Raw genomic sequence first — 14,208 nt, forward strand, 5'->3', positions numbered from 1 at the left:
AAGTCTTGAGTAGACCTCAGGATGGGATGGGAGGAAGACTTTCTTTAAATACATTTACCCTTTTTTACGTGTGCTGAACAGCTGCATGAATCACTGGTTTAATCCCATTTATTGAGGAAAAAAATTGCAATGCTTGTTGCTGATACATTACTGGCTGTTCATATCTAAGTAAATTGGACTTAGTAGACTGTTTTCCTCTGAGAAATTTTTAGTAGACTTGACTTTTTCTTTTTCTTTTCCCTTAAGATTAAAGGAGAAGAAAGTCAGTAACAGCAAATTCTACTCTTAAAGCAATCATTCTTTGATGCATGCTTTACGGTGCAATTCAGGAAGAGATATTAATTTATCTTGGCCATCCTACTCAATGACGGTCTCATCAGACTGAATGACTGGAAGAAGAGGAGGAGGAGGAAAGATGGGTTTCCTTAATTTCTTGTTATAAGAAAAACTGGTTTAATTTATATTCTGTACAAAGCATACCCTCTGTGCAGGCCAGACCTTCTGTGTATCCAGGATTTTTAAAATTTGAGGGCAGATAGTTGGATAGACCTCACTTCTCATTATCAATACCTGAAGTACAAGTATAAATCATCTACTATATTTATGTATGCAGGCTATAGATAAGACAGTCACAACAATTTGCATGCATGGAATCACACCACTTTAACAACCTGGCTCCTTAAGATTAACTGGTAGTGAGTTTTTAATTTATTAAATGCTGTAAAAGCACTCCTACATCAGCATTGTCACGCCATGTATGTTACAGTGCCCAAGGCAGCAGATTGTACTTCTGATACTGTATGAAATATTTCGGGCAGCTAATAGCTCATACTGTATTGTCTCTTGTTAAAAGTTTTCTGTTACATTTTTGACAACTAGATAATATGTTAATTTTGTTGAAACTAAATATTCTCTGTGACTGTAGTTGTGTTTTTCCTGTTGAACTCTTTGTAAAGGTTTAAGAAAGGAACGATATGTGAACCTGTATTCATAGTCCCTATGAACCTGTGTTCACAACCTCAAGGCACTGGAAGGAGAAGTTTTAAGATATGCAGTAGGAAATATCTGTTCGTTTGTGGAAAGGAAGCATATTTCAAATTCTGAAAAGCATTTACTTTGGTATAGTATTATTTTTCAAATCCTTTCAGCTGCTAATGTGCGTAGAAATGAATTTTTTAATGAACTGTCCGTTTTTTAATCTTGCAGTCCTACTTAGATGATAGTGTCAAATGATAGTGTTCTGTAAATGTAGGCTGTTTTCTCAAGATGTATCTAATCCAAGAATGATAGTATGCACAAATATAGAGGTACATCATTCTAACGGCTTTAATCAAATGAAGAACATGGAGCTACAGATGAGAAAACTTGTTAGATTAGCAAGTGTGTTTTCCTGCCAGAGCAGAATCAAAGTCCTTCAATGGCATATTCAACACCAGTTGTCATAATTTGTGTATGTGTTGGTTCTTTGTGCTAGCACTGTGTTATTACTATGAAATTCCTAGTTCCTTTATCTCTACATGGGTGGAGTTTTGCCATCTGTAAGCTTGACTTTAACTTTCAAATGTGTGCAGAGGAGTTAAGTTTTTCTGTCTAAGTGACTGCCTGAGGCATAAAATGCTGCATACATAGTGCTTTATTTCTGATCACAGAAAACTTGCATGGATTTGGGATTCATGGCCTGATGAAGCTGCCTCAGCAATTTTCAGTTTCTCTTGCTCCCCATGCTATGACTTCTGTTGTTTCAAGAGGCACTTAATTGATGCCATTGTGCATTCGCAGATGACGGTTTGAGGAACCCCCTTGAGGTTTTAGTTATTCTGTAAAGACAGTCTTGTCTTGAAGATGAAAGTGCTATGATAGTGTGTCCCACAATGGGGTGGCTTCTGTAAATTTTTTTTATTATAAAGAAATTAATTACTAATCACCCAACTGAAAAAGAGAAGAGAGCAAAGTTAAAGGCAATTCTCTGCTTTTCTTCCTCCTGCCTGAGATCTCTTCAGTACCCAGTTGTGATTGACCTGTTCAAGGATTAGATAGATGGGTGCAAACCCACCTCAAACAAAGAAAAAACCACAGCAACTGTGGATTTGGGAGGTGGAGCTGTAACCTAGACTGCTGTATAAAGCTGGGCTTATCTGCAGTATCCACGTGTAATGGGATGATCCAGTTGCTGTTCCTAGAGGCAGGGGAGCTTTGGTGTGCATGCATTTTGTAGCACGTTCCAGGACATGTTTAGTTTGTCATATGATCAGTCCCTGTGCTATATATTTCATTCACCAGCCTCCATGATTCCATTTAACGTTGTGAGAACACTGTATTGTCATGTCAGTGTTGATGAGACAAGGTGGCCCAAAGTCTTGTCTGGAAGGTCCCGAAGTTGTTGCTACAGGTGGGACAGGATTTATAGACAGCTGAGTAGCAGCTAGGTTTGGAGTGATCACAAAAAATAGGAGGCTACAAGATGCTAGGGGTTAGGGAGATCAAACCCTGAGGCTGTTGCTGTGGTAGGCTTTTTGTTTCATTTTGTGAGGATTTTTTTTTTTTTTTTAAGCTCAGTTCCAGAGCAGACATAACCAAATTGTCCATTTGTCCTGGCTTCTTTTGTTGGTTTATATATTCCTGACACGGGACAGCCATTTTGTGATGAACACAGGAGTTCCTTGTGCTGCTGCTGTGCAAATATTTAAGAATGGGCACATTTTATAGTCCTTGGAAAAGTCCTGTGCACATTCTCCACACATATGTGATGTCAAAAGTTTATGAGGCACTCCCTCAGTATTATGAAAATACATTTCATTTTACAGTAAGACTTTTCCCCAGAGTATAATGTTACACTGTATTCAGAAGGAAAATACTGCATTGACTGTTTTGTTGACTTGCAAGTGATGGGCAAGGCTATGTACAAACTCCTCTTTTGTTTCTTGCATTCTGTGTTTTAACTCCAAAACCTCACCTCTCAGTTCTTGGTCAGGGCAGACTGTAGCAACTTTTTCACAGTTGCAACTGTCTTAGTATGAAAGTCGGTTTGTACGTGTGTGCTAATTTTATAATCTAGGAGGAAAAACATTTATAAATTTTTTTGAAGTTAACGATATCTGTTAAATTGTTATATTCTTATAGAAACTGTTTTAAATCCTTAAAATAACTTATTTTTAATAAATAATTTGTGATATCTCAGCAGCGATGTAAATGATGCCAGATGCTTCTTTGTTTAAGCATTGCTCATTGAATTTCATTAATTTTGCCAGTCATATGAGGCAGTATGAGTGAGTTCTTATTGAAAAGTGGTCTGCTGGTATGTCATGGTATGTTCTGCTAGAGGTTGGAGGAAGGGTATTTCTGTGTTTTTAAGATGAACTGACTTATTGATTGTTTCCATAGACATAGTTATCGTTGCACTTCATCTGGCTGCAAACAAGCAGGGCAGAAGGAAAAGGTCAAAGATCATGTTTAACTTGCAACTCCTAACCGACCTTTTTCAGTGATAGGTAGATATAAACTTCAGCCCTAGTGAGCATCAGATTTGGATCCACTCAAACAATAAAGTCTGAACAAGGCAAAGATGAGTATGTATTAATTTGGAAGCACAGTAATCTTGATGTTCACCATAAAATTGTATTGGCTTTATTTCTGCCTGTAAAGTTGCCTTAATTGCATGGGCAGTAGTGCTGCTGAGTGAGTGTGCGCTGTCTTTTATGTTGTGATTTTTTTCATTGTTGGGTGTCTTGGGAACAAAACTTTTCTCAGTCTTTTGATAAAAATTATATATATATAAATATATAGAGCAGGAATCAATATGAGGTATCTGCAGCCTAGGTCTTCTAGGAGGTCATTAGATGAGCCACATGGTCTTTATCACCTTTTAATTTGTGAATATTGGTATGCACAAGTTCTGAAGTCCAAAAAATTGCTTCATTCAGGTGTTTTGTTACCTATATTCTCACTTTTTTCCACCCCAATGCATCTATAAGTTTCCCTGTTGCAAATGTATTTTTTAGTTTTGCAGTTCTCAAACTAACCTTCTAGATGATGAGATGGCGTTAGCTATGTACCAAAGATTATCTTTGAATTCTCCAAGCTAGTTGTAAAAATCTGAATGCGGCATGGAGGCTGAAGCACAGTTGTTGTATTCTGCTATAGTCTTGTGTCAGCATTTCCAAGTGCAGTCCAACTAGTTGACATTGTTCCAGCACGAAATTCGATTTATATCATTAGAAATAGAAGTCACATATAATGAAAATTAACCTTCAGAATCAGTTGGGAGCCAAATTTATCTTCTGATCCATAACAGTATTTATAAACAAGCCCAGCTACTAGTTTTAAAAGAATTTAAAGTGCAGTTTCATTCATTGCTAGTCTATGTTCTTAGGTGTTACTCCATGAAAATAGGGCATGGTGAGCTTGACTAAAATACAGCAGAAGTAGTTCTCTTAACACTTGTGTACTCCTGAATTGCAATTTAATCCCCAGATCTTTTACAATATGTGTAAATTATTAGTGTTCAGGACGCTTTTCTGTGAAGATCACATCACTAATTATTAAATATGTCACTATATTGTTGAAAATATGTGCAACTTAGTAACAAATAGTAATGAAAGAAAATTTTGGTTGGGTGACCTAGGAGACTAGTCTACTTTAAGAATGATTGGTATTTAAAACTTCTAAAATTAATATATTTATATATCTATTAGAAGTATAAGTTGTTTGGGTATGTCTGGCAAAATTTTACCTTGGTGTGCTATGTATGCGAGGTTAGCAGCTGACCAAAGATTTGTAAACTATTCATTTAAAACATCAGCATCATTCTTTATAGTGAGGCACCTATCAGTTGTGAAATTTTGAGGACTAGGAAAAATTGAAGCTGTGCTGTATTTTCAGTTCTGCTTTTTCAGTTTTTAGATGCATTTCTGGTAATTCACTTTCAGGAAAACAGGTAATAGATTAAAATTTGGAAACAGACACACCACTTTAATTAATTACCTTGATTTACTTAGCTATACACGCAAGAGCAGTAATAACAAATAAAAAACCGGGAAGAAGGAGAGAGAATTCTCATTGTAAAATACTTAAAATAGAGCAGCTGTGACTTGCTTTATGCATATGTAATTTTCAGGAAATTTTGAAGTATCTCCTTAAGCCACAGATTTCCTGTGTTCATTGTGGAAAGAGGAAAAGTAGCCTTCACCTCTTCTGTAGTCAGGACTTTGCTTTTTTTCCTAGATGGAGCTGAATGACAGGGAATTAATGAATATACTGACACACTGTTGATGTGGTCTGAGGTAGCCATTGCCAAGCCACTGCCTGTTTCTCCTAACAATTACCTGATTTAGTACCCTGTGCTCAGGCAGAAGTCATGGGCCCTTAGGACAAAATAATGCCTCCTCCTCTGTTATCAGTGACAAGTTCTGTCCTTGACTCCAGACAATTGAAAAGGTTCACATGCTGAGCCCAGCTTCTGCAGGAGTTTTTGTATTCGTGGGGTTTTTTTTGGTCCTCTCAGGAGCTTCCTTTTCTGTTGTAGATAAAAAGCTACCCAGGGCTTTAACCTCAGCCAGTATCAACAGCGTGGTCTTAGGCTTCATGAGTTTAGGACCCTTTCATAGGTTTTTCCACCAACCCCACCATTGAGATAATTATGAATGGCAGTAGCTGAGTTTTGCTAATAAAAAGATCACAAATAGCAGAAGAAATTCCTCTGGGGCACAGGAGTTATGTTCCATATCTTAAAAAGATCTTTTTACAAGACTTAGCATGAAATACTGATGCTATGGTTCTGTGCAACAGGCTTGTGCAATTTCTTGTACATTTTGGTTTTGTCTATAGCTTGTGCTGTCATTAAAATTTCTTAATCTATTCCTGATAATCAGAGAACTTAAAGAGGAAAATAACCAAGTGGTTTTCACTTGAAAAAACAGGGCCTGTTGGAAAGAGAACATCTGTCCAATGCTTTTGTGAGGTAACAACTGTCTTTTTTCTGTTTTATTAAAAAGGTTTCTTCTTTGTGCAGACTATGATGATGTATATTAATGACTTCTGGAAAGTGGCCCTTCTGCCATCAGCACTCTGTTGGAGGCATAGAAGTTCTTTATAAAGGAGTGCAACACTCCTGCTACACAAACACTGCTGGCCCAGGCCCCCTCAATTTATTTGCTATTGGGGGGGGGGGGGAGTTCTCTCTTGAGCTGTCCTTAAGCTAAGTATTAAATTTAGTTTCTTTCATGGTGTACACACTGGCAGGGGAATGAAGGAGGAGGAAAGTCAGATTTCAAGCAAAACAAAACATGTTATCAATAGTGATTTTTATTTTTTTTTAAAGGTAAACTTCTCAGGAAAAGAACTCAACATTCAAAAAATAATGTTGACTTCAGTCAACTACAAAAATCTCCATCTTCTAAACATGGGTGGCATTAGACTTTTAGCGTGGTTTCTCTAGGCATTTTTGTTTTCTGAGACTCCTTTAACAATGCAGTAGAACTACTGTCTTTTCCTCTTCCCCATTTGAATCACAGTGGAGTTTAACAGAACTGAAGTAACTGTAGCTTGCACAAAATTAATTTAAGATCAGTGTAGTTTCAGCTATTAAAATGGAAAGACTAAACTTTAAAGAGAAGTGTGAACTTCTTGAAGGACTGTCCTTTTATCAAGAGTACTGAAACTGTAATGCTGATGGGTTAAGGAAAAACAACTTTGTGATTTAACATTTTGATGTGAAGTTTCTCAGTATCTCTTCCTACATTAAACTGACAGAGGTGAGGGAATTGCTAGAGACAGTAGTGACCTGTACTTAACAAGGTCTTATTTTCTATTCTTAAAACTCCACAAAATTATGAGTTTCATTGTATCAAGCATTTATCATCCTACTACAAAGGTGAAGTTCTATTCAAATGTTGTCAGGTGTTAAAGAAATATTATTAAAGGCTAACAGTGTTTTATAAACAGTGGAACATGAATGTAATCACTTACCAAATGTCTTTGATGGATTATTTGTTTAACCATTCAATAATGCTGGGAAAAAATCATAGGTCTTATTTATGAATGCACTTTAGCTAGCTCATTCATTTTAAACAGGCATATTTTACTGTTAGAAAAATCTACAAATCTGTGCTGCTTCAAGCACTTTGCTATAACTCAGATTAACCATTGTGCATTTTCCAGAAATGTCATCAGATATCACAGAGTTAACTCAGAAAAGCATACCAGAATATATTCATCAAAAGAAAAAAAAAAGCTCATTTATTTATTGTCTAGCAGTTTATCAGTTAATCTTGGTTAGGCATATATAAGTCCAAGCTGGAAAGCAGAATTTGGTTTTGGAATGTGATCAAAGAGTAAGTTTACTCTCTGGATTGCGTAGCACAAACTTTTTAGGAATAAAGGGCAGGGATCAAGAGTATAATCCCATCAGGGAAGAAGAAGGGTCAGTCTAAGGACATTTGTTCCGTTCACTGTAGTGTGCTGTTGTACCTGAAAATAAAATGCTGTTTGCAGTAATACTGAACTTCATCTTGTTAGTGATCTGATCAATTTTACTTTGAAGAGGAACTATGTATAAAAATTACACCTTTTTACTCAGCAGTTCCGTTCCTTGAGGATAAAACTGTTATTTACCCGAATGACACAAATGTGTATTTTCTTGGGTTTTTTTATTTTTTTATTACCTGTCAAAACCAAGGGTACTCACTCAGAGAACATAACTAAATTCTGTCCTCTGTACTCAGAATTTCATCTTTCAGAGTGAAAATGTAACTGCAGATGGAAACCATGAGACCATCACAGCAATCAGCAGCAAAAGCAGTCCTCCATCCCTAACACGATGCATAATGGTATACTTTCTTGGCTTTAGTCCATGTCCCTGAGATCTAAACCACTCAACCACTTCATTCAGGCTATATTGCTGAGGCTCATACCCCAGCTCTTTTCTGGCCTTCGCCATACTGAAATAATGCGTGACACCAGTTTTGTAAACCTCTGTGCGAGTGAGGAGAGGCTGAAAATTATAAACGTGACCTACAAGAAAATGAACTAGTTCAGTAAGGAATGCAAAAAAATAGACAAGGGAGAGAGGAAGACGACAGGTTGGGAACTTGTAACCCAAACCTTCCACTAACGGTCGGAAAAACTCAAAGTTATTTACAGGCTTGCCATCTGAAATAAAATAGGCTTGGCCTGCAGCTATGTGCTTTTTGTTGGCTTTGAGGGCCTGAGAGGCAAGGATATGAGCCTGAACTAGATTGTCTACATGTACAAATTCTACTAAACTAAGAGGATCTCCATATACAAATTTAAACAGTCCCCTTTCAATGTAACTAACTATTCTTGGAAGATGTCTTTGTTCTCCAGGCCCATAGATGCCTGCTGGTCGGAGAGCACAGGTCCTTAATACGCCTTTCCCATTTCCAAGTTCAGCACCATTTGCCTCCAGCACCTTCATTTCAGCCAAAGACTTGGTCCGGGAGTAGTGATCTGGGTGAAGGTGAAGAGGTAGATAAGGCAGAGATTCATCCCCATTTTCTATTATCTGGCCTCCAAATATTACATTATATGTACTTGTATAAACCAGACTTGACACTCCTGTGCTCTTGCAGGCTTGGATGACATTTTCTGTTCCTTTCACATTAACATCTTCTATAAGCTTTCTGTTCAGCTGTTCCCGCCCAGACATTCCATAGGAAGCGATATGGAAAACGCAGATCACATCTCTAAGAGCCTCTTCCACTTCAGACAGGCAACAGACATCCCCTTGCATGAATTTTATTCCCTCTGGCATGGTTTGAAGTGGCTTCATGACATCAAAGAGAATCACATCGACTCCCTTTTGGTATATGGCACAACCTAAACTAAAACATGATGGAAACCGTATGTTAGTATACATAGCATAGTGATGCATGAAACATTTCACCTGGAGGTAAGAGAAGACTATTAACTATTTTAATACTGATTATTTTTTTTTTTTTTTTTGTTTCTGATGGGAGTCTTTTAAATATTCAGCCATCTACTATGGGGAAGATTCAGCTGTGATGCTTTAGGTACTGAACTAATTTCTTAGGCTCCATCAATACTTTGGAGGGAAAAAAAAGGGAAAAAAGAGGCAGAACTGCTGTAGAGGACAATTCAGAACAGAAATAACCGGACTGCTTTCAACGGCCTTTTGGAAGAAACCAGCTATTTCCCTGCTTCTGTCCCCTACAGATCAGCAATAGCAAACCTCTCATATGTAAACCTGTAGCCAAATATTTTAAAAAAAAAACACAACAAAACTTATTTTTTTTCTGTTGCTTTTGTGCCATCCTAATTCTATCAGGACGATAGGTTGGTCTTTGCCATTGTGTCTGAAATTTATGAAGAGGAATGAGTGAGATGCTTCTAAACTGAATACTTTGCCATATGCATACAGTATACACAGATATAAACACAGGTATTGACAGTAAGTATAAATCTGGTATTCCCTTCCCCCTTTCCTATAACTGTTTTATTTCTATAGTACTTAAAGGGGGAGACAGTGGAAGAAAAAAAACCAAGCAGAAGTCAGATAGGTATCTTTTTTTTTTTTTTCCCCACTTGAAATTTACTTTTTGGTCATGGCTGTAATCTCTCTCACCTATGTAAGCAATTATAACTCTGAAGGTACTCTAGAGGATAGTCCAGGGCTGAAAATAGGAATATTTTTTCTTTACATGGTTTAGCTTGTAGAGCCATCTACGGTAAGAGGAAATGGATTTCACTGAAATATGTACCTTATTAACAACTGTAATCCTAAAACATCAATGTCCATAAAAATAAATACACTTTTGAGAGTAGAGAGCAGCTGGAGTATTTAATCTATACAGCTAAGCACGTGTGTAACTATTTGCAGGCCATGGCCTACTGTCAAAAGAAAGATCTGCATACAAGCGTAGGCTTGCTCTTGAGAGTAGGCTGAAAGATGATTATCCAAATCCCCATTACAAAGGTGACCTGACAAGTCAGTAGATGCTTGACATTTGGAAACAGTGTCATATTTGCTTAAAACATTTAGAAACAGAATAACATGTTTGTTCAAAACTGAGACCCAAGATGAATCAGAAGATGGGGTGAACTGGATCGGGCATCTCACGCCCACAGTTTTCTCTTTTACAGATGGATTTTGTTGCCTCACCAGCCACAATCTATTACCTTTATTCTCGTATGTAATAACTATTTAATGCACTAACCGGAAGCCAAAGTAACCACCTCCTCCAGTAATGAGGACTGTTTCCTTGGCAGTATTTTCTGGTTCCATCCTCTTTCCTCTGGCACTATTTAAGGAAATTGACCTATAAAACACATTGTAAAAACGCACATTAAAAGCAATCTGAGTTTTAGTATTGCTACACATTCAGTTATTCACAGATCTATTTCATGTTTTAATTGAAGCTCTTCATTTCACCATCTGCTAGGCGAGGCAGAACTGCATTCTGCCCTGGTATTCCTCAAAAAAGGGGTTACAGTCAGAGAGAAGATGACTGCCATTGAAAAGGCAAATCTACAGCTGTCGCTATGAAAAGCCACGGCTCTTCCACTTCCCTCTCCGGGCCTTGTTCTGCGGTATTCCGTGCAGACCGACTGCAGGCGGAGCCCTACGGGCTGGACCGGGCCCCCTCAGCACGGCCACCCCGCACGGGGCACGGCCCAGGGCGGCCGGGGCCCTCTCAGAAATGACCTGCAGGGAGCTCGGGCCGCGCTGAGGAGCCCCCGCGGGCGGGAAGGGGGCTCGGGGGAGCTGCCCGCCCGTACCTGCTCTGCCCGCCGCCGCCGCCGCCTTGTCGGAGCGCCGCGCCGCCGCTGTGACGGCGCCGCTGGGCTTCACGGGAAATGGAGGCCCGCGGGGGCGGTGGGCCGGTGCAGGGCGACAAGATGGCGGCGGGGCGGTTTGGGCGGGAAGCGCCGTCTGGCGACAAGTCGCTCGGTAGATGTTGCATTTTATCGGGGGAAAGTCGGGTAGCTTGAGTTCGCTGTGTTGTGTCAGTTTGTGTGCCCGGGAGATGTTGCTTTTCCCCTTCCCTTCCCCAGCCACGCTCGACCAGAGCCTGGCTCGCTGTGAGGCACTTTAAAATGGTGAATCTCCTGTTGCCTTTGAAATCTGAGCCCTTTCCAGGTGCGTTACATCCCGATGTTTGTACTTCCCCCTCAGTGATTGCCTGCAAGCATCAGCCCAGCGTCGTGAGGCTCTGCAGAGTTCTGGGACGTTAGAGAGAGTGTCCTCAGGGCTGAAGAACCCTTTAGTCTCGGGTGTTTTGGGTGGGCAGGGGAGAATCTGTCCTCGCTGTGGGACACAGTGGTGTGAAGATACTGCAGCTGCCTTTGAATAACCCGCCATGTCCGGGAGAGCTGTGCCCTCGCAGCGTCTCGGGGCCATGAACGTGGCTGTCCCACATCGTGGCACGTCCATCGTTAGCCTGTACCATGTAACGTGCTAACAGAAGCCTGCCGCGCCTCGTGCAGAGGCTGAAATGTTTTTTGGCAGTGGGAAAACAATGCACAGTGCTGACTGACTGCAGCAGAATTGCTCCCGTGTTAAGCATCAGCAAGCCACTGTAAGCCGTCTGCAAGAGAGAGCCATAACAGGAAACAATGAAGAATTACACTAAAAAAAGTCTTTTTTGTGGTATTTTTTCCCTTTTCTTTTGCAGAAGTGTGAGTCACTTGGGGAATGTTAGAAAGAACTCAGAATGCGGATTCAGTGTCAAAACTACTTAAAGCACGCAAGTTTCTGTTGTGCAAAACCTTGACAGAAGTAGACTCAGTATGCTGTGTTTTTATTTTGATTGACGGCTGGCAAGAATTAAAACTAAGCAGATTCTAAAAAGAATTGTGTAAGCATTAAAGAAATTTTTTAGCAATTATTTCTTGCTGGTGAACCTCTGGGACTCTTAAATAGCAATCTCAAGCATTGAGCTTGTGCTGTACAACCTGACTATGCAGAGCTGCTGCATATATGTAGACATGCGGAGTGTATGGTTTGGAGGATGTCCTTCAATCATAGCTGATTTCCCTGTCTGCTGTCTGTATGGGCAGAGGAGTGGGTTTGAGGCAGCCTTGAAGCATCCATTAAAATGCCATACAGACATATAATCAGTGGTGTGTTCACAGAGGCATGAGAATTCTAGCTCAGAATCAGAAGAATCACTTATGTATCTCTAAATGCTAAATATAAGAATTCTGTAGCTGTGCATATACCTTCTGGATTTATGTATAATACCACAATCTACTTGATGAAGATTTTTAGAAAATATTCCCAAGTATTTAATCACCTGCAAAGTACAAAGGAGTCCTGAATTTTCCCCGAGATCTGCTAACACAAAGTGTTTTATCTTTTAGAAGTCTCACAGTAGCTTATAACAGTTGATGTCTGTCTTCTGATCAAACAGATTGGGTTTGAATGGAATATTGCGGAATTGCAGAATAGTTGAAGTTGGAAGGATATGCTGGATATTGCCCAGTTGAACCCCCTGCACAAAGCAGGTTCAGCCAGAGAGGTTACTCAGGACCGTGTTGGTACTGAGTATCTCTAAGAATGGAAACTTCACATGTTCAGCCACTTTCTCCTGATAGCTTATAGAGCTTTGTACTATGTGAATGGTGTCTCTGACCTTGCACTCCATGTTGTGTAGGTAAATCCTTCTATTTCAATAGGCAGCTGTTAACCTCAGGATGATGTTTTGTCCTCTGGGCTTTGTGATACGTCCATGCAGGACATTTTGCAGGATTGAGACTTCTCTTTTGACATTCTGCTTTTTCTTGCTTTCTGCCTGGTTCGTTATCTACAGTGAGCAAATTTTGTCAGATTATCTCATAATTAGAGTAAATACTATGAATATAATAAAGCTGTAGTTAAGATACTGTAAAGCTTCTGCTCTTAAACCACTATCAGTTTTATTTCTTATTGTAGTAAATAGTCCTTTTTGGCTTCAAAGAATAGTAAGGAACATTCATTCCTTCAAAATAGTGACATCTGTGAAAGCTGTGGGTAAATACTGTCCTCATTTTACATTGACAGATTTGATGTTACGACTTGACAGTCTCAGATCTCATCGTTTTGTACAACGCATTTGTTCATGCTCTTTCATTTCCTAATAAGACCTGCTTTTCCTAAGACTTTATGGACTTTCTGAATGTATAATAAATTCTGTGTTGCCATCAAATAGATGGACTTACGGTTTTAGTTTATATATAATGGAATGTTTGTCCTGGGATTGTTTCTTTTTTTCAAAAACATGTAAACCTTGTCTCCACTACCAATTTTCACTTTAAAGAACGAGGCATTTTGGAGCATACCTTGCATATATCCCAGCACGCAGAGAATCAGACTATGTTACAGTCACTTGAAGAGATCGCATTGTTATGTGGAATTGCACGGTAGGGCAAGATGTGTCAGGATAGAAGCATTTGCAGTGGTAAATGGGGGGTTTTCTGCCACAACCTGATTTGCAATGAACCTGAAATAGGCTGCAAAGGAATCCTTAAATCAGCAACTAAACAGAGCTAAATAAGCAGCTGTAGTGAACAATGCAATTTAGAAAGAATGAGCAATGAAATAATTAATTATTCTTTCATAGTATGTTAGTTCATCTTGTTCCCTTTGCAATTTAAAATACTTAGCTAGTAAAATGAGTTTTGTCATCAAAATACAGAGCATACCAATACTATTGTCTCAGAAAGCAGGGCAATATTTCATCTGGGGAAATAAACCTTAGTCTACTGTTTTTGTATTATTTGATTGATTTCTTTTTGGTATTACTTAATTGTGCTTTTTTTATTGAACAATGGGATGAGAGATGAGAACAAGACTAACTAGGTCAGAACCAAGCACATTAATGGTCTTACTAAAACATAGAAAACCAATTGGTTAGAATAGTACTAAAAAGGTGAAAACAGCATATACATTGGGAATAGAAGTAGAATTGTGATGTTCAAAATTAGAATCAAACATTTGATCTAGATTAGACTGGAGTATTTTTAAAGGAGGACAGGGTTATGGATAAAAGCACTAGTCTGAGTTTTATTCTTAGCTCTAGCAGAGGTTTCCTGAGTGACCTTCGGAAAATCGCTATCTGCTCTGTAACAAAGGTGGCATTGCACTTCTTCGCTGCCTGAGGTTGTGGTGGTGCTTGTTTCATTTGTGTTTCTGAAGCTGAAATTGGAGGTGCTGTACAAATATTAATAAACCAGGAAATCAATTGTATGGGGCTT

General features: G+C 39.1%; 2 protein-coding genes across 4 annotated transcripts in view; one reads left to right on the forward strand and one right to left on the reverse strand.

Moving 5' to 3' along the window:
- The window catches only part of PLCG2 (phospholipase C gamma 2), a 70,900-nt gene extending 63,964 nt beyond the window's left edge, over positions 1 to 6,936 (forward strand). For all 3 annotated transcript variants that reach the window (XM_049804833.1, XM_049804834.1, XM_049804835.1), the window contains one exon: positions 247 to 6,936. In XM_049804833.1, the coding sequence (XP_049660790.1) occupies positions 247 to 289 (43 nt within the window). In that variant the 3' untranslated portion in view covers positions 290 to 6,936. The remainder of the gene's footprint in view (positions 1 to 246) is intronic.
- Positions 6,285 to 13,977, reverse strand: SDR42E1 (short chain dehydrogenase/reductase family 42E, member 1). The gene is made up of 3 exons (XM_049804836.1): positions 10,753 to 13,977; positions 10,191 to 10,292; positions 6,285 to 8,837 (listed from the first exon to the last, which is right to left on the reverse strand). The coding sequence occupies exons 1-3, from the start codon at positions 10,935 to 10,937 to the stop codon at positions 7,730 to 7,732; spliced, it is 1,395 nt and encodes a 464-aa protein (XP_049660793.1). The 5' UTR covers positions 10,938 to 13,977; the 3' UTR covers positions 6,285 to 7,729.
- Between the last annotated feature and the right edge of the window lie 231 nt (positions 13,978 to 14,208).

The sequence above is a fragment of the Accipiter gentilis genome, chromosome 7 (assembly GCF_929443795.1).
Source record: "Accipiter gentilis chromosome 7, bAccGen1.1, whole genome shotgun sequence".
Classification (NCBI taxonomy): domain Eukaryota; kingdom Metazoa; phylum Chordata; class Aves; order Accipitriformes; family Accipitridae; genus Astur; species Astur gentilis.

Coding starts and splice junctions, on each gene's coding strand:
- SDR42E1 (XM_049804836.1), bottom strand. CDS start 10,937: ATGCAACATCTACCGAGCGACTTGTCGCCAGACGGCGCTTCCCGCCCA. Junction 10,293..10,752: donor GGCGGCGGCGGGCAGAGCAG/GTACGGGCGGGC, acceptor TGTGTTTTATAG/GTCAATTTCCTTAAATAGTG. Junction 8,838..10,190: donor GGTGGTTACTTTGGCTTCCG/GTTAGTGCATTA, acceptor ATCATGTTTTAG/TTTAGGTTGTGCCATATACC.